General features: G+C 38.2%; 1 protein-coding gene across 2 annotated transcripts; it reads right to left on the reverse strand.

Moving 5' to 3' along the window:
- Positions 1 to 10,575: 10,575 nt before the first annotated feature.
- Positions 10,576 to 25,295, reverse strand: LOC144958232 (uncharacterized). 2 transcript variants are annotated; one of them, XM_078890067.1, is made up of 7 exons: positions 24,545 to 25,295; positions 22,438 to 22,541; positions 19,955 to 20,078; positions 15,584 to 15,793; positions 14,054 to 14,172; positions 11,997 to 12,099; positions 10,576 to 11,103 (listed from the first exon to the last, which is right to left on the reverse strand). In XM_078890067.1, the coding sequence occupies exons 1-7, from the start codon at positions 24,780 to 24,782 to the stop codon at positions 10,745 to 10,747; spliced, it is 1,257 nt and encodes a 418-aa protein (XP_078746193.1). In that variant the 5' UTR covers positions 24,783 to 25,295; the 3' UTR covers positions 10,576 to 10,744. The 2 variants fall into 2 exon arrangements, with proteins under 2 accessions (XP_078746193.1, XP_078746194.1); XM_078890068.1 differs by having other exon boundaries at positions 11,997 to 12,095; positions 24,545 to 25,129.
- Between the last annotated feature and the right edge of the window lie 1,093 nt (positions 25,296 to 26,388).

The following is a 26,388-nucleotide window of genomic DNA, read 5'->3' on the forward strand; positions in this document are numbered from 1 at the left end:
AGGGTTTTACGGCGCTTGCAACACATTAAGGTCATATCAGCGCCAGTAAAAAGGTAGAAAATGGGATAGTAAAAAGTTCTAGAATTACAATTAAAGCACACAAGAAAAGGTAAGACAAAGGGGAATTGGTTCAAATAGGAAACAGATGTAGATTCCAAGAGCACATCATCAAAGTACTTAGTTTGAGGTCACCTAAAAGTTTCACCCAGACACCGGCACAAGATCCCACTAAGAGGAATACACTCAAATGATTACAAATCATATGTTAAAAATAAAAAAATAACAATACATAACGGAGAGATGATTTACAAGGAAAAAAATATCATCTCCCAAAACTATAACTATACATTCGACTGTGTCCCTCCCAGCCAAGGACTCCGGCCAGGGTCAGGACAAAACCAAGTAATCTCATTCCAAGACAAAGACAGAAAGCAATTGAAAAACAGGTACTGGGGGACAGAAGACACAGCAAGTACCTCCCTGCCCACTATGGGAGATCGGAACCCAACCCAGAAACAAGACTTAATAAATGTAAGTTAGACAAATATAGTCAACTGATTGGGGATTTGAATCACATAAGATGCAACTGTGGTGCTCTGAGCCAATGTATAGTAAACTGACAATTGGATTCAGTAGTCTGATGTCACGCCGCCCGGCAACGGCGGCCATCTTGGTTCTAAACAAAGAAAATCATTACTTTTTATTCTTCGTGCTGGCTAGAACTTTTCATATGTCTTGTGATCAGAAGTCAAAACATGATCAAATTTCTGTTTTTTTCCCCTCTGGATACGCTTTAATGCTCGCCAGGGAAATATTTCATACGGGCGTCCGCCATTGTTCCGAGAGCCAGTTTAGAGCCAGTGTTACTAAGTTACCATGCGTCATTAGGAAGGAAGTGACGTTACAACTGTTGTTGCGTATTGAATTAGGATGCAAGATTTATCACATGATTCCATTCCCCAATCAGTTGACTTTGTTTATCGTCTACCTCAATCGTCATCTTTCAGCTCAGTCTGCTCCTATTAACATACATTTTTTTTTTTTGTTTGTTTGTTTGTTGCTTTAGGTCTCTTCCAACACAATTGAGGTTATATGAGAGACCGCTGAAACAAAAAAAACAAGCAATCTAACAAAAATAGTACAAATGTCAATCAAAATCATAACCTAAAGATATCATAAGCTAAATTATAAATAACCAAGAACAAACAGGCAGAGGATTTACAGGGAAAAAAATATCCCCTGTCAAAAATAAAATCACAAACCAAAGAAGCAGGATAGGCTAGTAAAGAGAAGAAGAAACGACATCACTATCGGATCGTACACCCATGCGAACATCATATAGTGCTTAGGCCACTGGGACCCCCCCTCCCCCCCCTTTGGGAGTTTATGCCACTATGTTTTTCAAATAATAGAACTTATTGGCCATACAAATTCCACTGTTACCGTAAAAATAAGTGTCATTTAAGAGAGTTATGGCTCTTTGAAAAAAGTGAGTTGTGTCCCCTTGCAAAAAAAGAGACAACATTTCTTTCAAAGGCTCTGGAGACTACAATATTAATTCAAATATATGCAAATTGGGTATCAAACTGAAGGAAATTGAATATACTATCAAACTATGTGCACAAGCTTTCAATTTGTAAATATTATATAGATTCACAGAAAGTTGAAACAATTTGTCAGTAATCTCATGAAGTGTCATATCTAAACTTATGGGCTATTTCATTGTTTTACACAAAAATTATTTTAAATATGGCCAAAAACAGCATGTTCATTAAAAATGTAGCACTGAAGAAAGCTATGGCCCAAGCCTCAACAACAACCTTCATATTTCTACGTCACAGGAAAAACTAAAAGTGTACGCAACCCTTAAATTTTTCTCCACTTTGTGGGATGCCAAATTCATCATAATTTTCATTCTTTTTAAACATGGTATTGATGTCCAGTTGTCACATTTAAAAGTAAGTTGAAGGTGTGGTAAAAACAATAGATATATCATGAAAAAAGACTAATTTGTTCACAACCCAAGTGAAGCATCATTACCGAAGACTTTTGAACGAAATCGCATTGTTATATTATGAAGAATAATTGATACTCAAAAGGGATTCTTGATTCAAGATGCAGTAAGTACATAAAAACAATATCCTTATGTGTTTTGCAAACATGCTTTACTCCTTAACAGTTTGCACTGCTCACCAATTTATTACATATCCTCATCATCAGTAGCAAAATCCTCTTCGTCCTCTGAAGTGTCGTCAAGGAAATCACTGTCAAAGCTATCACTACCATCCTCGGCATATGTATCTTCGTCAGTACTGGTGCAGCTTTCTTCATACACAATTTCCTGCAACTCATCTGGAATGAAAGCATCTTTGAACCACTGTACTTCCAATTCATTTGCAGAATTTCTCTGCCAACCGTTATCCTCTGGTTTTGGAATGCTAGGATTCTGGCACACTGCATTCCTCCAAATGAGAGTTTGAAAGTTGGCTCTTGATATGTGCAGTGACAATACTTGACTACAAGGAGGCATCTGACACAGATCAATTCCACCACTGCATGAGATGGTACCTTTCTTTCCTTTGAAACGCTGGCGAACTATGTCATACCTCACTTTGTTGACACTTGTGCATGAGGTTTTGCCATACAGCTTGCACACAAATGACTCTAACACGAGACAGTCATTACTCGAAACAGCTGCTGATGTTCCAAATCTGGAGAACAGAATTCTAGGATCTTCCTCCTTTTGAAGAAATTTTAGAGCTTTCAGTTTTCCTTGCCCACCAAAGCAACTTGTTGTGTCACAGCCTGTGAATGCATGGACACCAAGTAATGCATCACACATCTGTTTAGACAAAGTCTTTGCTATCTGAGAGACATTGATTTGTCGCCTGTTGTTGCCACAGCCAGTATAAAAAATCAGGGTCTTTCCAATTGTCTCTGAGAATGAAAGGAGAAGTAAGAAGACTTCCGTGTCTGGTGATCTGACAACAATTGTTTCACAGTTTGGTTGGCGGGAAGCATATTGACAGTGCAGTATAATTCGTGTGTCTGCCTCTTCCTGTGATGAGTAGAGATCTAGACAAGGTACAGCTGTGGTAAATTCATCCGTGTCACTGTAAAGTAAGGTGCATCTCTCTTCACAGACAAAGAAGATTTCCCTGTTTCTCAGTTTCTTTGCATATTCGTTACTTTCCCATTCCTTGAGGAGAAACCTGATAAGGGATCTTTTGTTATCAACGCAGCTGAGAAATTATTTCCAACGTCTGGGCACTGTTGTTTCAGATCCTCTTAACAAGTATGCATTATCTTCAGAAGATCCTCTCCTCAATCTCTCACAACCTTTGATTGAATCTTCTATGTAAGTATCAGTCACAAAGTGTACACAAGCTGCTTGTGGTAAGGAGGAAAATGTAAGTTTGGCTACTTCACCAAATGTATTTGGGATTGCTGACAGAGTTTGTAACAGTGCATTGCCATCAACAATGTAAACGGTGTTTGTTTTTGTTTTTGCATAATCCTCGAACATTAATGAATTGTCAGGCGTGAGCTTGTGCAACAGAGTTGCTTTGTTGGTCTTCAGAGGTAAACCATCTGATGAAGCCAGCGACCATGGAGTAGGTGTTAGAGGATATTGAAGAACTTTTTGAAGATCAACACTGTGCTCTTGGGACAAAACAAGAAGCTGGCCAAATAAATTTCTTTGTGCCTTGATTTTGACCACGTTCATGTCTTTTTTCACTGTTACCACTTTCCTCAATGATGCAAATGTCTTGGTCTTGTTCCTTTCTAATGGCTTGTGAAATTCTACAGTCTTTTCCTTCAGTCTGTCTTCAACAAAACTTTCAAACAATCTTTTTCCTGTTTTTTCCACGGCCAGCAGGTCATCAGCAACATCCTCTTGCACTTTTATTCCAGAAGCTAGACTGACCAGACCATCTTCAACTTCAAAGGGATTGATAAATGCTGAAAATGCCTGGAGGATCTTTTGCACTCGCTTTTCACTTTGTCTTTTTTCTGCAAGGCTCAATTCTTTGTGGGTGTCTATATCTATACAGTTGTTGTTGCTGATCATTCTTTGGGTTGCTGATACATATTCTGCTCGATTGTGTCTTGTTACACTCCAACGGTAATAGCTTGGAAGACTCTTGCTGAACCCAACAATACCTCCTTTTGTCTTTGCATGTTTGTTTATAGTTTGTCCAATGGTCACATCAACTGCTATTCTTCCAGCAGGCGTCCTTGATCTGGAGACACTAAATCCATTATCTTGTAACATTTCTTCTGCCCCTGGGTGGGAATGAATCAGGTTGGCTAGTGACACAAAATATACACTGAGATACTTGGCATAATTGTGGTGATTCATGGTAAAAAGCAGTGGGCACAGTTCTTTTAAAAAAGATATATGAAGAAGAAAGTTGTTTGTCTTTGTAGCTCGCAGAAACTGGAGGAGAAGCCAAACTCTGTCCGTGTATTGGATCCAGTATTGTGCAGTTTTTCCGTACTTTCCTGAGCGGACACTCTCTTTGAAGGCTTCATACTGGGAAAATAACTCAGCATACACAGTTGACTGGAGAATTTTATTAGCTCTATGGCTTGAAATTCCTTCGGTGAATTCCTTTATGTAAGACATGAGGTCTTTAATGAGTTTTGAATCCGTGTCCTGCTCAAATTTTGCAAGCAGAAGCCTCTCTAGAGCCTCCAAAACAGACACATGCACTCGTATAGCCCTGTTGTAGTTCTTTCCACTCATAACCCTATCCATAGAACCATGTGCACATAGCCCTGCTTCAGTCACAATTTCTTCAAAACCAGATCCACTTTGGAGCTTTCCCAGGGCACCAAGATATGAAATTATGGTGTGAAAGACACCCAGGTGAATAAATGACTGTTTTGTAAAGCTGTGGGTTTTGCCAGACAATATCGTAAGCTTTCTTTGCTACAGCAAGGTCAAATGTTACAAATGTATATGTGTTATATGCCCATTAATCATGCCTGAATTGTGCTAGTACAAAATTCCTCTTGTTTATTTATCACTGAAAGGAAGCAAATACACTGTAATATATATTTTTTAAATATTATAGAGAAAATGGCTATCAAAGATTTAAAAACCCTATATAGCTTTGTAAAATATTTTATGATATGAGGCAAAAAATGAGAAATGACAATAAAATTCCACTATTTATTGCATTTGAAGCAATTTTAGGGTGATAAACAATCATTTTATGCACAAAAATGAGTTCACCAAAAATTGCACCCGATGACCTTTCAAGGGCCATAACTCCTGTAAATGATACTTGAAAAAACTGTAACACCCGGATTAATTTGTGTTATATGTCCCTGAAGCATGCCTGAATTGTGCTAGTGCAAAATCCCTCTTGTTTATTCATCCTGAAGGGAAACAAGTACACTGTAATAGATTTTTTTTTCAAATTATAGAGAAAATGGCTATCAAAGATTTAAAAACGCTATATGGCTTTGTAAAATATTTTATGATATGAGGCAAAAAATGAGAAATGACAATAAAATTCCACTATTTATTGCATTTGAAGCAATTTTAGGGTGATAAACAATCATTTTATGCACAAAAATGAGTTCACCAAAAATTGCACCCGATGACCTTTCAAGGGCCATAACTCCTGTAAATGATACTTGAAAAAACTGTAACACCCGGATTAATTTGTGTTATATGTCCCTGAAGCATGCCTGAATTGTGCTAGTGCAAAATCCCTCTTGTTTATTCATCCTGAAGGGAAACAAGTACACTGTAATAGATTTTTTTTCAAATTATAGAGAAAATGGCTATCAAAGATTTAAAAACGCTATATGGCTTTGTAAAATATTTTATGATATGAGGCAAAAAATGAGAAATTACAATAAAATTCCATTATTGATTGTATGTGAAACAATTTTAAGGTGATAAACAACCATTTTATGCACAAAAACGATTTCACAAAAAATTGCACCTAATGACCTTTCAAGGGCCGTAACTCTCGTAAATGACACTTGAAAAAACGGTAACACCCGGATTAATACTCAAGATATATTGCTGTTTCAGAAAAACCATGTGGCGGAAACTCCCCAGGGGGGGGAGGGTTTCGCCCACTGGCCCATGCACTCATAGGTATATGATTCAAGGGTGATGCTCCCATCCAACCACCCGCTTAACATACATTCCGAGATGTTTAAATTTATTGTTATACAAAGCTGCAAGAAGCTGTGGACTGTAGAAAGTATTAAACAAAAAGGAATACAACAGTTTCAAAAGAGAATAAAATACCAAACACTGAATGTTTCGGGTTTAAACCCCTTCTTCAGTCGATAACAAAAAACAATGATAACATAAATATATTATTTGTAAACCAAAAAGATAGAAGATGTATTTATGTTGGGGTTTTTCTTTTTAGAAAACATAGGGGCTGCCTGAACCTGGTGATCGTAAAATACTAACGAAAGAGTGAAAATGGAGAGGCTTTGTGTGTTTTGTTCCCATACGAAGCCTCTCCATTTTCACTCTTTCGTTTTTTGGTTTTTTTTACCAGTTTTTGTAACTGGTTTAATAATAATAATAATAATAATAATAATAATAATAATAATAATAATAATAATAATAATAATAATAATAATAATAATAATAATAATAATAATGGTATAGATTTATAGTGTGCCAAACATCCCTTCATCAGGAGGGCTCTGGGCGCATAACATAGATTAACTTTATCATAAGCCCTAACACAGTACACGAACAAACCTAATTATACACATAATCAAAAGAAAGCCTGTCGGAATAAGAATGTCTTCAATCGACGCTTGAATTCCTCTAGTGAAGACGAAGAACGTATCTCTCGTGGTAGTAAATTCCAAAACCTTGGACTAGAATGCTGAAAGGCGCGTTCACCAGCCTTCACTCGACAGCGGGGTGTTTTCAATTTGAGGTCGTTCGTTGATCGAAGCGATCGCTGTGGGTTATACCGTTCAACGAGGTTTGAGAGATATGTTGGTGACGAGCCTTCCAGGGAATGGGAGTTTTGAGCCTGAAATGTTCCATGTTTGGTATTTTGTTCTCTTTGAAGCTGTTATATTCATTTTTGATCACATTTCTTAATGATTATTGTTTTTGTTTGTTTGTTTTTGAGGGTTTTACGGCGCTTGCAACACATTAAGGTCATATCAGCGCCAGTAAAAAGGAAGAAATGGGATAGTAAATAGTTAAAAAATTCAATGAAGTACCCAAGAAAAGGTAAGACAAAGGGGAATTTGTTCAAATAGGAAACAGATGTAGATTCCAAGAGCCCACCATCAAAGTACTTAGTTTGAGATCACCTAAAAGTCTCATCCAGACACAAGCACAGGTCCCCACTAAGAGGAATACACTCAAATGTTAACAAATCAAATATAAACATGTAAATAAAACATAATACAGTACATAACAGAGAGATGATTTACAAGGAAAAAAATATCATCTCCCAAAGCAATAACTATACATTCGACTGTTTCTCTCTCAGCCAAGGACTCCGACCAAGGTTAGGACAAAACCAAGCAATCTCACTCCAAGACAAAGACAGAAAGCATGTTGGAAAACAGATAAAAGGGGATAGAAGACACAGTATGTACCTCCCTGCCCGCTATGGGAGGTCAGGATCCCCACCCAGTGTTAATGATTAAACATTTGCTCAAGACGACAAATGACGTGTATTTACTTACAGGTCTGACAACCCAAATTGTTATAGGCTCATTGTTGTCATGGAAATGAGCGGCTATGTGATCAGGTGGTATGACAATCGCTTTTGGATCAGAAGGTCCTGGGTTCGAGCCTTTCTTGGTGCATAGTTGAGTCCTTGGAAAAGGCTCTTTACTCACATTCTCTGTCAAAGAAAATTGGTAGTATCGCCAAACAGGCGTCATGTCTCGTCCTACATGTTAAGTGTTGCTGTTGGCCAGGGACCCACTGTGACTGTGAAGCTATATAAAAGCTCAATTAGGCTCAATTAAATCATGAAATACGCCCAAACCCACTCAAAAAGTTGTCCATGACAACAATGTTGATTCAAGAGCCAATGACTGGGTTTGTTTATCAGACGACCTTCCTGTAAAAAAAAAAAAAAACAACACAAAATCATTTATTCTTCTTTGTCGTTTTTTGTTTGTTTTTAAGGGTTTTATGGTGCTTGTGAAACATTTAGGTCATTTCAGCGCCAGAAAAAGGGGAAGAAAATGGGATAGTCAAAAAGTTGTAGATTTGCAACTGAAAGCATACAAGACAAAGTAAGGCAATGGGGAATTGTTCGAATAGGGAACAGATGTAGATTCCAAGAGCACACTATCAGTGTACTTAGTTTGAGATCACCTAAATGTCTTACCTTGACACAAGCACAGGATCCCACTAACAAGAACGCATTTAAATGTTTACCGAATATATAACTAATAATACATAATAGAGAGATGATTTACAAGGAAAAAAATATCATCTCCCAAAACTAATACTTATTTGGCTGTTTCTCCCTCAGCTCAAGACTACGACATGGGCCAGGACAAAACTAAGCAATCTCATTCCAAGACAAAGACAGGAAGCAACTCGCAAAACAGATATAAGGGGATAGAAGACACGGCGTGACCTCCTGCTCACCATGGGAGGTCAAAGGATCCCTCTCAGATGAATGGGTTTGATGATGTGACCTCCATGTAAAAGGCATAAATAATATCATCTATTCTTCTGTCCGCTCTTGACTAGGCCCAAACATGTCACATGGGTCCAAACATGCCGTGACCCAAACATGCCACATGGGCTATAACATGCCACATGGGTCCAAACATGCCGTGACCAAAACATGCCAAATGGATCCAAACATGCCACATGGGCCCAAACATGCCACATGGGTCCAAACATGCCAAATGGACCCAAACATGCCAAATGGATCCAAACATGCCACATGGACCCAAACATGCCGTGACCCAAACATGCCAAATGGATCCAAACATGCCACATGGGCCCAAACATGCCACATGGGCCCAAACATGCCACATAGACCCAAACATGCCACATGGACCCAAACATGCCACATGGACCCAACATGCCAAATGGATCCAAACATGCCACATAGACCCAAACATGCCACATTGGTCCAAACATGCCGTAACCCAAACATGTTAAATGGGTCCAAACATGCCGTAACCCAAACATGTCAAATGGGTCCAAACATGCCGTGACCCAAACATGCCACATGGGCCTAAACATGCCACATGGGCATAAAGATGCCGTTACCCAAACATGCCACATGGGCCCAAACATGCCACATGGGCCCAAACTTGAAATAAAACGTAGAAAGAAAGAAAATTCCAACTAAATAAATATGAATATTAATGTAGCGCTTTTCCAATAATTTACCATGCTCAATGAGCTTCACAAGATGTTATTTATTTCTCCAATAGGTAATATGGAACCATAATAATCCCATTCCACATAGCACCAATCATCTGTCCACATACAGAGAGAACGAAATCCTAAACATGCCACATGGGCCCAAACCTGCTACATGGGTCCAAACATGCCTTGGCCCAAACATGTCACATGGGCCTAAACATGCCTTGGCCCAAACATGCCACATGGGCCCAAACATGCCTTGGCCCAAACATGTCACATGGGCCTAAACATGCCACATGGGCCTGAACATGCCGTGACCCAAACATGCCACATGGGCCCAAACATGCCACATGGGCCTAAACATGCCACATGGGTCCAAACATGCCACATGGGCCTAAACATGCCACATGGGTCCAAACATGCCACATGGGCCTAAACATGCCGTGACCCAAACATGCCACATGGGCCCAACCATGCCACATGGGCCCAAACATGCCACATGGGCCTAAACATGCCACATGGGCCTAAACATGCCTTGACCCAAACATGTCGCATGGACCCAAACATGCCACATGGGCCCAAACTTGAAATAAAACGTAGAAGAAAATTCCAACTAAATAAATATGAATATTAATGTGGCGCTTTTCCAATAATTTACCACGCCCAATGAGCTTCACAAGATGTTATTTATTTCTGCAACAGGTAATATGGAACCATAATAATCCCATTCCACATAGCACCAATCATCTGTCCACATACAGAGAGACCGAAATCCAGACACCCCCCCCCCCCCCCCCCCCCCCCACTCCCTAATCCAACAAGCAGTGATTGAGCAGTTGGGTCTGTAAGGCGATATTTCAAAACAGAGCTGTTAATGGCCAGGAATGTATTCATATTACACCTGAGCATGGTGAGAAAAAGTGAGTAAAGGGCCTTTTCCAAGAACTCAACTTTGGGCTGCCCAAAATGCAACTCAAACCCTGGACCTGCCTGTCTGAAGACGAGTTCACCCCACATGACCACAAAGCTCCACAAAATGGAATGTTCGTGAAAAAAGTCATATAAAATATCACAGATTAACATTTATAGGTATCTAACATCCTGTAAATGATGTTTTAAAGTATTTATCACAGTTATTAAGCATGCTCAAAGCACCTTACAAGTTATCCAAGCCAACAACAACACTTAACATGTAGGGCGAGACATGACACCTGTAAGGCAATGGTACATTTTTATTTTTTTTCGGACAGAGAAGACGCTTTTAACAGCTTAGTATTTGCTGCTGCAGAAGGGTTTTGAGCCTGAAGCATTCCATGTTTGGTATTTTGCTCTTTTCTTACTTTTACAGTCCACAGCTTCTAGCAGCTTTTGTATCACTCTATCTCACTATGGATGTAGGGTAGGGATGATGACAGACTGTTGTTCATGCCTTGGTTTGAAGACCAATTGTAAATGTTTACACAACAGGAAATCCTGAATCATGGATGGAATGGGAAGGCTGGAAATCTGGGGCGTATTGAACGGGCTTAGACTGCTCCGTATCACCTGACGACACAAACGTTTTAATGTTCTCGGAGAGCCAAACTCTTTGCTGATCCACTGGTCGAACAAGGTGATTTGCTCCCGTACTTGAATTACTCTGGGTAGATCTAAAATGGCATTCGTCCGTTTTGAGTCCGACTGAAGGAAGAGATTCATTAATCCTAAATGTCCAACTCTGGCAGCTTTGTCGAGCGGTCTTATGCCTGCAAGGGACAGAATTTATTTTTAAAAATTATCAATTGAAGAGCCTAGTGAAGGGCTTAAAAGAATTAAGTCACAGGAAGTTAGTTTTGAAAAAATTGAGGTTGAAATGTGGATTAGACTGTACATAGAGTATGGGGGTCTCTATAGCTCAGTTGGTAGAGCACTCACTTCACACGCAAAGGGATTGAGATTTATCCCGGGTGCAGTCCAGATTTATTTTGACAACCCTGTCTATCCAGCAGTGATTGGGTAGTTGGGTCTGTTAGATCTGGTGGAAAGTACTTTGCAATAGGCCAGCATCCTATCCAAAGGGTAGCAAGCAATTGCTATTGTCCATTTCACGTTATAGACATGGGATAAACTCTGAAGGACTATTTTTTTTTATATATATAGAGTATATAAAAACTAAACTGATAGTACTGAGATGGTGGACTTAAGGTTGTATTTATCATGAATCAAATTGGTGAATGTGAAGTGAGGTGATTCGACTTTAAGTAAGTTTATTACTGTTATATTCAATTTTGTTTTAGAGTGAAGTTTGCGTGATTTCTCCTGGTTCAGGCTTTGCACTGTGACCCGGAAGGTCCCAGGTTTGAGCCCCACTTAAGGCACTTTCATATTTTTTTCCTTAGGCGCGATGTTAAACTCCCAATTTGCGGACTTGGACATGGGTGATTCGTGTTGACATCAGACATCTTGTTTGATGAATTATTTATATTCCTTCGTGGAATGTCTAGGCAACGATATCTTATGATGTCGTGGCGGAAGGGAAAAATTTATATTTTTTTAAAGACAGTTAATATAGAATGTTTTAGTTCCTAGTCTTAGAGTTTGGATTGGTGGATTTGGTTAACAATTTGCTTTATGACAATTGACTTAAATTAGAATATACCTTTATTATCTGGCCAGTCGCTCGTAGCTCCGCGATGAAGCAGGTAAAGTGCCATGAATGTGCCAGAGGCCAAGTGTAAGACTGTCTGTCCTGTTCTGTCTATCTGGAAGATAAAATAAGGAATTGGAACCATGCACTGGAAAAGTATTCCGACAAAACATAGCAGCTCAATTTACTTTTTAAAAACAAACAAACTGGTAACAAAGCATGTTGTCTGATCAAATCTTTCCTTTGGCCAACAATAAAAAACAAACAAACAAACAAAATAAGGAAAAGTAAAATAAACACAAAAACAAAAAGGAAGTATTTCTTTTGTCTGTTTTATGCTATAGAAACTGGGATGAACTCCGGCTGTATGGGCTCAATTGCTCTGAAGGAGTACTTTTTTTTGTAAACTTTGAATAGGACAAAAATGTTTAAAATTCAAGGAAGTGTTCTATATCCATATATATGTGTGTGTGTGTGTGTGTGTTTGTTTGTTTATTTTATTTTTTTAACATGACCCATTGGCCAAAGCATTGTGTATGTCAGACCTCCTTATAGGTCACCACTGCCTCATCTTTGTGCAACTTTGTCGTCTAGTGGTATAGCACTCACTTTTGATCCTTGGTTCGAGCTTCTCTCAGCGCGCACAGTTGAGTCCTGAGAAAAGGCAGATGAGAATAAGATGATGTGGTAGTGGCGTAGTTAAGATGATTCATCTTAACTTCGCCACTACCACATCATCTCATTCATCTGTGGTGTTTCATTCATCCTGTTTTGTTGATAGAGGGGAAACCCGAAACGTTCATTTGATCTGTTTTTGTAATTAAATTGAAGCTTACATTCAACTTCACGTTATTATTTATTTCTTCGAGCTTCGAGCAGCAACATTTACACAACAACTGAGCTACCACAGCAATACAGCATGGGAAAAGAAAAAAAAATGACCCCAGCAAACAGCTACCTTCAACATGAAGGACAAGACATGACACCTGTCGGGCAATATTACATTTTTTTTTTCTCCCAACAGAGACAACGCTGTTAACATCAGGTACTCATTTTAGACTTGAGTACGGTGAGAGACTGTGAGTCAAGAACCTTTTCCAAGGACTAATAATGCGCTACTTGCGAATCAAACCCAGGACAATCTGATCCAAAGGCGAGTGTTATACCTCTAGACCACATAGCTGAATAGGTAAGAAGTCCTTCAGATTCATTAGGCTCATCCAGTCTGAGACTATCCCTATTTCTACAGACTGGCATGGCAGTTTTTTGCATCGCAAAATATCACTGATTTGCGCCGCAAAATCTGTAACTTTTTGCAAATTTTTGCAAATTTTCCAGATTTTTCAAAGAAAAAAAAACAAAAAACAAAACAATAATAATTTTCTTTTTTAAAAAAAGACGATTTTTCTTTTTCTTTTAAATTGATAGCTCATGTAGAACGTGAAAGATAATTAATCAAGAGTAGTTTCCTTTTTACTATCACATTTTCTTCCTTTTACTGGCGCTGATATGACATTACATTGGCTGCAAGCACAGTGAACCCCTTAAAAACAAACAAAATACTTTTCTCTTTCATTAGCTTGCAAAATTTGGGATTTTTTTTTTGTTGCAAAAAACCGCCATGTCAGTATAGAGTGAAATGGAAAAAAGCAATTGCTTGATTCACTTTGGATAGAATGCTAGTCTATTGCAAAGTACTTTCCATCAGATCTAACAGACCCAGCTACTGAATCACTGCTGGATAGACAATGAAGACGGGGATGGGGGGGAGGGGGGGCAGTGTTGGAAAAATATCAACCAGGCTGCATCAGGGATCAATCTCGGTCACTTTACATATAAAACGAGTACTCTAAAAAACTGACCTTTTGGGACCCCCTCCCCCCCATATAAATCACAAAATTATGACTATAATAACATCATTAAAATAAAGAATTCAAAGTAAGAAAGCAAAAAAAAATTTTTTTTAATCAGTCTACCTCGACTGGGGATCGAACCTCATACCTTCTGATTATCGGTCAGACATGCTACCATTACACCAATAATATCATTACATACATTGCAAACTTTACCCTGTTTATGTTTGCTCCAGCTTTGAGAAGGGCATCCACAGCATCAAGACGGCCTATTGTGACAGCATGCATAAGGGCTGTTGCTCCTTGCTTGTTCGGTAAATCGATATCGCAGCCCGCTGGAAGAAATGAAATGGTTGGAAACATTAAACAATTTTTTTTTTAAAACAAAAACAAAATAAAAACACCTTGAGTATTTATACAAAGTAAATAAACAAATATGAATATAACAGTTTCAAAACACCGAACACTAGAACGTTTCAGGCTCAAAACCTTTCTTCAGCAACGAAAGTATATGATAAAAACAGAGATTATCTCATTTTTAAGTAATGTGTTTTATGTTTTTATTGTTTTGTTGGGGGGAGAGGGGGGGGGGGGATATCATTCCCCAAATCTAACACTGTACATTTGACCTTCTACCCACATGGCCAGAGACTCCACCCATTAAAGGGCCAGGCACAAAATAAAGTAATCACTATCCAAGACAAAGACAGAAAGTAACCCAGAAACCAGATATAGAGGGATAGACGACACAGCTGGTGACCTCCGACCCCACCCAGAAACTGTTCACATTTCTGATCACTTGCTTTATATTCACTTGGTGATAACACCAGCTTCCACTGGTCTCACACTACTATATCATTGAGCACTAAACATGCTCAAAACGCTTTACAACAGCAACATTTAACGTTTAGTACAAGATACGACACCTGTAAGGCGATATTATAATTTTTTCGGACAGAGGCCATGCTGTTAACGGCCAGGTACTCATTTTACACATGAGTATGGTCAGAGAATATGAGTAAAGAGCCTTTTCCAGGGACTCAACTATGTGCAGAGCAAGGCTCAAACCCAGGACCTTCCAATCCAAAAGTGAGTGTCACACCACAAGACCAAATAGTCACACATATCATAATGGTCATCCACTGCCGCAGTGGTGTACAATTGCGAACTCACTCAGTAGCCTCGTCACAACACAATACTCGACCAGATGCTCTGTGTTATCAGGTTCTTTTTTGCCACAATGCATACATTGGGGTCAGGTGGAATGTGCGGTTATATGACCTAGTGGTACATCAATACAAATTGTAATATCGCCTAACAGGCATCATGCCCCGTCCTAAATGTTAAATGTTGCTGTTGGCCAGGGACCCCTTGTAAAGCGCTTTAAGCACGTGTAGTGGATATTTGCCCTATGTAAAAGCTCAATTAAATTTTTAGCACTGCTACCATTAGGCAGGTTCTCAATCTCAGTTGATTTGCCACAATGCAGTGACTCCTCCTCTTGGTGGATGAAGCCTGGCAACTTCTCTCCCAATTTTGAGGAGCCTACGTCACTGTCCCCTCTAGAGACCGATTTTGTTTAAGTCGACTTCCATCTCATATGTGCAAACAGCAATACTTAACAAGTGTCAAGTCATATGGGCAAGCATACAAAAAAACTTTCAGTTAAGTTGCCTTTGTGATTTTGTGAAATGGTTACACTTTAAATTTTAAACTATTTTTGAATGTGATTCATTCATACTTTACCCTCTATTAAAGCTTCTATAACTTTGATATTGTTGTCACTATTCCTCGGAGCCTGAAGACTCATGAGCAGTGGAGTAGTTCCTTTGGTGTCTGCCAGATCAGGGTCTGCTCCTGCCTTCAGAAGTAGTTGTTCAATTAAGTAATTATTGGATCCGATGGCTTGAATAAGAGGAGTTCGGCCGCTCACACTTTGACTGTCAACAAATGCTCCTGTCAAAAGGAAAAAAAAAATGTTTTTTTTTTAAATAACAAAGTAGTCTTTTTGGGTCCATGGGATATTTGGAAACCAGAGTTCATCCTAATTTCTGCAGTTGTTTAAACAGATAGTAGCAATTGCTTGCTACCCTTTGGATGTGAAGCACCAGATGAAATAGACTCAGAGGGTTCAGAAAAAAAAAAAATCTTAAATGAATCGGTACCAATACTAATCTCTTTGGAGTAGAATGAGTCATCGACAAATATTTTTAAACAATAAAAATTAAGCATTTATATAGAGTAATATCCATTTAACGTGCTTAAAGCACTTTACAATGGGGAATCTAGCCAACAGTAACACTTACCATTTGGGACGGGAAATTACGGGTTAGGCGATATTGCTATTTTTGTTTCAGACAAAGACAAATTTAACAGCCAGGTACTCATTTTACTCTTGAGTACAGTGAGAGAAAATCCTTGACTCAAGGATTCAACTATGCGCTGCTCAGAGCAGGACTCAAACCCAGAACCTTCCAATCCAAAAACGAGTATCATACCACCAGGCCACAAAGGTGCGTAAACCAAATCACTGTACTGTTGGTGGCCAGTTATTTTTTATTTCGTCCTGTTTCAAAATCAAAATATCCTCTTTTTCTTTTTAAGCTAGGACCCAAAAATGTCATTGGTAAGTAGTCCTTCATAGTCATAAGGCCCATGCAGCCAGTTTGACTCAGTTTCAATAGCCTGAAAATGGACAATAGCATTTGCTTGCTACCCTTTTGATAAGACACCAGGCTATCGCAAAGTACTGTCCGTCCAATTTTACAAACCGCACTACCCAATTACTTCAGGGTGGACAGGAGGGTCACAAAATAAAAATGTCTCTGCTTCATCCTGATCAATGAGGGTCTCTTTGCGTGTCAGGACTCCATAGCAGTTCAAACGGGACACCAACAAAAGAGTGAAAATGGAAAGGCTTCGTATGGGAACAAAACAAGACAATGGACGTTTCGGGTACAAACCCTTCGTCAGCACAACAGTGAAAATGGAAAGGCTTCATATGGTTTGTACCCGAAAAGTCCATTGTCTGTTTTGTTCCCATACGAAGCCTTTCCATTTTCACTCTTTCGTTAGTATTTTACGATCATCGGCTTCAGGCAGCCCTTACCGTTTTCTAAACGGGACACCCTAACATACAACACCGTCATGACCCAGAATAATGTAAATGTTGCTGCTCAAAGCTCGAAGAAATAAATAACAATGTGAAATTGAAATGTAAGCCTCCATTTAATATATGAAAACAGATGATAGGGACTTTCAGGTTTCCCCTTCATCAATGAAACAGGATGAATGAACCACTACAGACGGATGAGTAGCAGGACGTTTGGGCTATTACAGAATACAATCAAGATTTAGACCTTTTTTGGGTTTTTTTTTGTGTTCCTTGTTCTGATTTTCTATTCAAAACAAGCATAATCCTGGTACATTTAGGATCATTTTCATACAAATAAACACAAAATGTCAAATCCTGACAGTCCCGATTTTTATCATGATAGTTGATCGCTATGGGACTCCCAAAAAATGTAATTGCTAACAGTTTGTTTTTGTTTTTGTTTTTAAGGGTTTTACGGTGCTCGCAACACATAAGGTCATACCAGCGCCAGTAAAAAGGAAGAAAACATGATAGTAATAAGTTCTAGAATTACAATTAAAGCACATAAGGAAAGGTAAGACAAAGGGGAATTGGTTCAAATAGGCTACAGATGTAGATTCCAAGAGCACACTATCAAAGTACTTAGTTTGAGATCACCTAAAAGTCTCATCCAGACACAAGCACAGATCCCACTAAGAGGAAGACACTCAAATGTTTACAAATCATATGTAAAAATGAAAAGAGTAACAGTACATAACAGAGAGATGATTTACAAGGAAAAAAATATCATCTCCCAAAACTATAATTATACATTCGACTGTTTCCCTCTCAGCCAAGGACTCCGACCAAAGTCAAGACAAAGACAGAATGCAATTGGAAAACAGATAAGAGGGGATAGAAGACACAGAAAGTACCTCCCTGCCCGCTATGGGAAGTAGGAACTCTACCCAGCATTGCTAACAGCAAAATACTTATGCAAGTATGAGTTGAGTGAAGGGACATGACATAATGTTTTACGGGGCTTATCTAGAAAAATATCATCACTCTTATTATGAAAGTTGACACAAACTGATACCAGGGTTGTCAATTCAGGAGGCAAAAAGTTTATTGAAATTTTATTTCTGAATGCTGAACCCCTGTAAAAAGACATTACATGTACTTACTTTTTTTATGTTTAAAAAAAATAATTTTTAATTGAGCTTTATAAAGCGCAATTTCAACTAAATGTGCTCAAAGCGCTTTACAAGGGGTCCCTGGTCAACAGCAACATTTAACATGTAGGACGGGACATGACGCCTTTTAGGCGATATTACAATTTTTCGGACAAAGACAAAGCTGTAAACGACCAGGTACTCATTTTACACCTGAGCACGGTGAGAGAATGTGAGTAAAGAGCCTTTTCCAAGGACTCAACTATGCGCCGAGCGCGAGGCTCGAACCCAGGACCTTCTGATCCGAAAGCGAGTGTCATACCACCAGTCCACATAGCCGCATTGATACAGTGTCAAGTTAATATGTCCATTACTAACCATGTTAAACGTGTGAAACCAGGTGGTCTAGTGGTATGAAACTCACCTGCCAATCGGAAGGCCTGGGTTAAAGTCCCGCTCTGAGCGACGCCTAGTTGAGTCCTTGGAAAAGGCTCTTTACTACCATCTATCATTGCAATCAAATGTAAAAGAAGTACCTGGATGTTAATAGCTTTGTCTCTGTTGGGAAAAAAGTCTTATCGCAGAGCAGGCATCATGTCTTGTCCTGCATGCTAAGGATTGCTGTTGGCTAGGGACCCCTTGTAAAGCTTTGAGTATGTTTAGAGGATATTGCGTAAGATAAATGCTTAAGTAATTCCTTACAAAGTTGCAAAAGTTAAGATCTAAAAGCATTTGAAAAACAAGGAAAACAAACAGAAAGATCATTCATATCTTGAAATGCAATACGAAAGGAAATTACGGGCCCGAGCTCAGTAATTTTAGGAAAATCTTTGAAAACATTCCTACTATTCAGACAGGATTTTGAGTAGTATGTAATAGTATTTGATGTTTTGTGTTACTACAATGTCTTTGTATATGTAGTACCTTAGAGCACTCTATGAATTTTGCACACTGTATAAATCAATTATTACATTACGCATTACATTGAATTACCTTATTTTCTTTTTTGTTTTTAAGGGTTTTACAACACAATAAGGTCATATTAGCGCCAGTAAAAAAGGAAGAAAATGAGATAGTAAAAAGTTCTAGAATTACAATTAAAGCACCCAAGAAAAAGTAAGACATAGGGGAATTGGTTCAAATAAGAAACATGTGTAGATTCCAAAAGCACACTATCAAAGTAGTTAAGTTTGAGATCACTAAAAGTCTCATCCAGACACAAGCACAGGTCCCAGCTGAGAGGAATACACTCAGAATATAAAGAAACATAATGCAGTGCATAACATGATTTACAAGGAAAAAAATATCATCTCCCAAAACTCTAACGAAACATGACTGCTTCCCTCCCAGCCAGGGTTTCGGCCAGAGCCTGGACAAAACCAAGTAATCTCATTCCAAGACAAAGACAGAAAGCATGTTGGAAAACAGATATAGGTGGGTAGAAGACACATTAAGTACCTCCCTGCCCACTATGGGAGGTAAGGATCCCCACCCAGAAACAGGTGTTGATTCCAGAAGCTAATAATCAAAGTACTTAGTTTGAGATCACTAAAAGTCTCATCCAGACACAAGCACAGGTCCTCACTAAGAGGAATACACTCAAATGTTTACAAATCATATATAATATAAAGAAAACATAATACAGTGCATAACAGAGAGACGATTTACAAAGAAAAAAATATCATCTCCCAAAGCTAACTATACATATACTGTTTCCCTCTCAGCCAGGGCACCCAGCCAGGACAAGTAATCTTATTCCAAGACAAAGACAGAATACAAGTTGGAAAACAGATATAAGGGTATAGAAGACATCTCCCTGCCCTCACTATGGGAGATCAGGAACCCCATCCAGAATGCATTACATTACTTTACCTGCATCAATTAATAACTTTACAACATCTGCTCTCTGAACGGCAGCAGCCAAGGACAGCGGTGATGTCAAATTGCCGTCTACGATGTTCACACTGGCTCCGTTGGAAATGAGGAATTTTATAACCTGCAATGTGATAATGTTAAAACACTTTTAGGCCTATGGCTGAATTAACGCCCTTAATTCAAAAGGCAAACATGACAACGTCCAATCACGTCTCTCCAATCCCAGCAATTTGAATTACAGAGACATCTGGGGAGTAGAATCATCCGGAAAATTGAGATAATCCGGATTCAAAAGATGTGACTGGATATGGATTCTCCATATTTATAAAGTTTATCGCTTAGCTCTCTCTTTTCTTTTTTTTCAGAGAGCAAAAACACATTGTTATCTACAAGAGATCCCAAGCTGCTAGGCTCTGTAGACTATTATAAAAAGTAATAAACAAAAATGAATATAAAAGCTTTAAAAAAAAAATAACAAAATACCAAACACGGAATGTTTCAGGCTCAAACCCTTGTTCAGCAAACAACAAAAAATAATAAAAACATAAATACATTACTAAAATAACACATCGATGACTAAATATTTCCTCTTTCCTCTCTATTGAAGAAAAACGTTGGAATGTAAACAAAAAGAACCATTCGTTAGATTACCAAGAGTGCCACATATGAGCGGAATATAAAACAGGGCATAAAATTTGGTTCGTAAAAAGAGGGGGAACACAAGTAGAATAGATATAGGCGTGAAATATATCCGTTGAAATGAATCTAATAAAGCGATGAAAATAATTATCCAGAAGTATGACGAATGGATGGTGGATCCTTACTTTAGAAATGAAAACGCTCCGTGTTTGGTATTTTGTTCTTTTATTAAGCTTTTACATTCAATATCGTTATCTACAGAGAGGACATACCTGGTCGCGATTTCAAATCCTGATCTCCAAACACCGACACGAACATCCAGGACTTCCCACATGGACAGTTTCATCCTCCTGGCATCCACCAAAGACCTCAGAAAATTCTCATTTTACCCCAAAACCATCAGAGATTGGATCAATTTACTGCAGGAAGTTACATCTGCACCCACTTTAGATATATTTACAGAGTTTCTACACCGCTGCTGATTTTCACCTTAATGTTATTGTTCGTGTCAAAATTTTCATGAGTGAAAGTGGACATTAAAAAGGAAGATTCCGATCCACTAAACATGCTCAAATCGCTTTACAAAGGATCCCTGACTAACAGCAGCACATAACATATAGAATAAGACATGGTGTCTTTAAGGCGATATTACAATTTTTCAGACAGAGACAACACGCTCTTCACAGCCAGGTACACCTGAGTACGGTGAGAGAATGTGAATAAAGAGTCTTTTCCAAGGACAACTGTGCGCTGAGTTAGGCTCAAACCCTGGACCTCTCGGTCCAAAAGCGAGTGTCATAACACTAGACCACATGACAAAGGTTATGATTATGTGACCCTTATAAGTCCTCGTTTTTCTCTCTATCAAACTGGAGTTGTACGGATTGGCATTCTGAAGTGCACTGTTGCTGCACTTAACAGGCAGATTGCAATTTCCCTCTACATCAATACCACACAATTTTCACCAGGAAAGCAAGCAAGACTGTGTTAGAGGAATACTAAGCTGTGGACTGTAACAAGTAATGAACAAAAGCTAAATAGGACAGCTTCAAAAAAAGAACAAAATACCAAACACACAAGGTCTCAGGCTCAAAACCTTTCTTCGGTCAATAATAAAAACAAAAACAATATTGTTATTGACTGAAGCAGGGTTTTGAGCCCAAAACGTTGCATGTTTAGTATTTTGTTATTTTTCCAAGCTGTTAAATTAATTTTTGTTAATTATTCCAAGCAAGACTGTTGCCATTAAGTTTATCATTGCTCTAATGGTGAAAATAATTAGGTTTGCAATCAATGAAATTAATGGTGAAAATAATTAGGTTTGCAATCAATGAAATTAATGGTGAAAATAATTAGGTTTGCAATCAATGAAATTAATGGTGAAAATAATTAGGTTTGCAATCAATGAAATTATAATTCAGAAGACAATCAGTCTCCACTTTGACGATTAATTGTGATGAACTAGGTCTCATGCCGACTCGATTTGGGTGCAACTGTGTAAAGTATGCGATATGAAATGCTTGTATATATGTATACATATTCAAATTAAGATAACAATATCACTACATTAAAAGGAAAGAAATTATATGATTCTTTAAAAAATGAAATGCCACTTAACCATTTATGTATAAAGTTTTGTGTTTTAATGAAGTATCTCTGACCGAATAAAGATCAAAATTGTAACCTCGCCTAACTAGTAGGCATCATGTCTCTTCCTACATATTAATTGTTGCTGTTGGCTAGGGACCCCAGGTAAAGCAATTTGAGCGGGCTTGTTGGATATTACACTAGATAAATGTTCTAGCTTATAGGTACAAAAAAATGAATATTGAATTGCTTACTTTTAATTTGGAGTGTGCAACTGCCAAATGGAGAGGTGTGTAGGACTTCAGCCTGACACTTCTCACCATCCTATGTAAGTCTTTGATTTCACAATAAGGCTGATCTGAAATTAAAGAAAAAAGAATATGATGTAACAAGCATTAGCTGTCCGCTCAATGAATGGTGCTGGCTTGACAAACATTATGATAAGTCAATCACTTTAAAATTTATGGATTAAAAGTTGACTCAAATTTGAATTCTTCTTCTTCTTCTTCGTTCCTCTGATGGACATCTATGGCTGCAGTCCGATATCTGCTATGAAGTCTGTGGTCCGCTTTAGGTCCTCAGCCTCACCATAGAGCTTTGTGTTGAGTGTTGTAGGGGTGAATTCAATTTCTCCTGTTTTAACAGACAAAGAATTTTTCAACTTCATAAGGGAACTCCACAGAGCTTTTTATTTGTACACGAAGAGATATTTTCTGCATTTAATAACATATATATTTCGCTCACTTATCGTAGAATTTGTTCCCAATGTTAAGAATGAAAAATAAGTCATATATAAATTTTATGAAATTGACTGGATTTAAAATACTGAGAGGTTCCACTAACAAGTATCGATTCAACGCAAGTACTCATACCACATTGTCATACTCGCTAGCCACACAAATAAAAATGATGGGTGTATGTTTTTGATGGGATTTGATGACACAAACTTGATTTTTCGATAAAATCATCACATCTAATCAATCTCATAATACATGCAAACCATCTTCATGGCAATTATAAACGCCATGCAAAATTTGGTGACCATTGGTCCAGTGGTTTTGGGGCCATTGTGTTAGAAAAACTTAAATTTTGCCAAATATATACAGTCCACTCCGGATAATCACAACTTTTGGTTAATTGCAACATTTTCCAAGAAACCGAATTAATTCTATATAAAAGTAACTGGTTTATTATAACAAACTTCAGTTAATTGCAACAAATTTTCGACCTCAAAAGTGGCAAATTTAAAAAATCAAACAAAATAATATCATGATTAAATTTCATCATGGGTGAAATCATGACGAGTTGAAGAATAGAGAGTGGGTGGGGTTTAATAATCCAGTAGTGTGTCACCACTCTATGAAAGATAAAAGAGTGAGGCTTTGCAGTTTAGGTTTGTACGGTCATCTGTTGATGGGTACTTGTAGGTACGAGAGTGCTTGATAACATTGGTTAAAGATAATATAAATATAAATACGGACATAGTATGCCGACTGAAGACGTGGATGGAAGCCACAGAAACATGTGTTTCGGCCATATAAATGAGTGAATCCATTTATATTTATATACAATATATATATTGCGGTTATAGTCCTTCGGAGCTATTTTAACCTTTAACCGCGGAGTTTTTTCACTAAAAAATTGTGTATTTATTTCATGTCCGAAAAGGGCATGGGGGTACACCTAATATAATGGCATTGTGAGAACTGTGTTGGATAAGAAGACCAAATGTTTGGTACCAAAATAAAGATCACTCTCAATGACTAAGTAAATGGAAAAATTGTGGAATAAAAAGTCTAACTGCTAAATTTACGAAACTATAAAGAAAATGCAAACAACGCAGTCTACGTTACTCCGCACAGCGCAAAGAGACCGATCAAAGCATGACGCGTTGCTCAGCAGCTATAGAGTTAAGCCCATGGAGTTTATCCCGGTTTCTACAGCATGAGACGGGCAATAGCAATTGCTAGCTACCCTTTGGACATGCACTTCTCTATCTAAAGGTACTTTCCACCAGATCTAACAGACCCAGCTACCCAATCACTGTTGGGTGGACAGGTGAGTCCGAAAAAAATCTTGACTTCATCTTGTTCCCAATGCTTGTGAATTGAGTGCTCTACCAACTGAGTTATCAGGACCATCAGCATTTAATTAATCGTGTGGTTTATCACATAAATGCATGAACTTACTTAAAAGCGTTTACCCTGGCACTGGGGCTGCATGGCTCAGCAGTACAGTCTTTGCTTCGTACCTAAAAGGTACCGAGTTCAACGACCTGCCATACTGTGTGGCCTTGAGTTGATTATGACGCTTCACTATAGCTAAATTTGCAACGCTGCACTGCTACTAGTAGCTACTAACCTGCATCACTGTTGGTTGAGTTGATATCGTATCCGGTGAATATCAAGGCTGAGAGTCTGGGTATATCATTTTGTCTCACAGCCTTAAAAGCAGGGCCTTCATTCCCGATGGCATCTACCAGGTGAAGCTGAGGAATACATTCGCTTTCTTCTTCGTTTTGCATTGAATAATCAGCGTCACTGGTTGTTGTCCTAGAACCGTCATGTATCACTCCAGTTACACTATTGTCGTCCCTCATTATTGTTGAATTTTTTAATCTAAATTTTATATCTAGCTAGATATCTAAATCAACAACAAAGCATGGAAGAATAGGATAAGCGGAAAATATAAGTCCAGTTTCTTTTTTTTTTTTTTTTTTTTTTTAAAGAGAAGGAAACATCACAGTCAAGTATTGTATTATTGTCGAAACAAATCAAATGATGATATCATCGTATGTTTGATATTGAATATTGATTGTCGGTGGTAATTTTCTCCTCACATTTGTTCTCTTCAGGCGAATAAAACAAGTCACTGTCACTGCTACTCGTCAACGCCTCTTACTCTTACTTAGGGACTTACGGATCCATTATCATTGCCAACGGTCCCGATGTCTCGTGGGTAACATTCCTCATTTATATATCCAAGTAAGGTCATGTCGAAAGATCCAGACACCGACAACATGCTTAGTCAATGGAGTGTGAATATTTGCATCCTGGACTGACATTGCAAAAAAAAAAAAATCAAGGATCCAGATATCAAAACATTACCCGATAAGGTAAAGGAAGCCGAAAAGGGGCGTGGTTCAGGAAATAGGAGATTCCCAATAATATCGCCCCTAGAGTAATCGTAGCAGTTTAAAAAATAAGATACATTTACGTCAGCCTGGTCACAATGGTTATGAAATTGCATCTGTTATTTAACTTAAATGACTCTAAAAATACATATGATATGTTGATATGACACATAATTGATCACATGTACAAACAATGATTGCCAACTGGCAATTAATGAGTATCGGTGGCCAAAGTGGATTGATACCTTTGATCTAAAAATAACCATGCTTATGTTAGTTTATTTTTAGAATGTAAATTATATCATTTTGTGATCGACGTGTGCGCTTCGTTTGTGAGAACCTATGAACAAAAACGTTTAATCGTGCAGTTCCCTCGCCAACAACATCTAACATGTTGGACGAGACATGAGACCTAATAAGCGATATTAATCTTTTATTTTCTTTACAGATACAACGCTGTTTACGGTCCAGGTACTCATTTTAGACCCGAGTACGGCGGAAAATGTGAGTAAAAAGCTTTCCCTGAGGAAGGCCCTGCTTAGGACTCATCTAAGCGCCGCTCAGAGCGGGACTCAAACCCTGCTCTCCGGTCCGAAAGCGAGTGTTATACCACAAGACCACATCGTTGTAGTAGTAGTAGTAGTAGTAGTAGTAGTAGTAGTAGTAGTAATATAGTAGTAGTAGTAGTAGTAGTAGTAGTAGTAGTAGTAGTAGTAGTAGTAGTAGTAGTAGTAGTAAGTAGTAGTAGTAAGTAATAGTAGTAGTAGTAGTAGTAGTAGTAGTAGTAGTAGTAGTAGTAGTAGTAGTAGTAGTAGTAGTAGTAGTACAGTAATTGTAAAAGTAGTAGTAGTAGTAGTAGTAGTAGTAGTAGTAGTAGTAGTAGTAGTAGTAGTAGTAGTAGTAGTAGTAGTAGTAGTAGTAGTAGTAGTACAGTAATAGTAGTAGTGGCAGTAGTATAGTTGAGTGTAGATGTTGGCATTATTGCAAGGATGCAACTCTTTTTAAAAACAGTGTTTGTGAGAATATAGATGGCTAGGTACTTCCTTTGAAATTGATTATTTTTGAAAGAGTG

The sequence above is a fragment of the Berghia stephanieae genome, chromosome 12 (genome assembly GCF_034508935.2).
Source record: "Berghia stephanieae isolate SIO BIC M18660-M18661 chromosome 12, UCSD_Bste_1.3, whole genome shotgun sequence".
Lineage (NCBI taxonomy): Eukaryota > Metazoa > Mollusca > Gastropoda > Nudibranchia > Aeolidiidae > Berghia > Berghia stephanieae.

Excerpts from the sequence above, each read along its gene's own strand:
- LOC144958232 (XM_078890067.1), bottom strand. The coding sequence starts at position 24,782 with ATGAGGGACGACAATAGTGTAACTGGAGTGATACATGACGGTTCTAGG. Across the intron at positions 20,079-22,437 it reads TTGCACACTCCAAATTAAAA|GTTATAAAATTCCTCATTTC; the intron begins GTAAGCAATTCA and ends ATCACATTGCAG. Across the intron at positions 14,173-15,583 it reads TATAGAAGCTTTAATAGAGG|CGGGCTGCGATATCGATTTA; the intron begins GTAAAGTATGAA and ends CATTTCTTCCAG.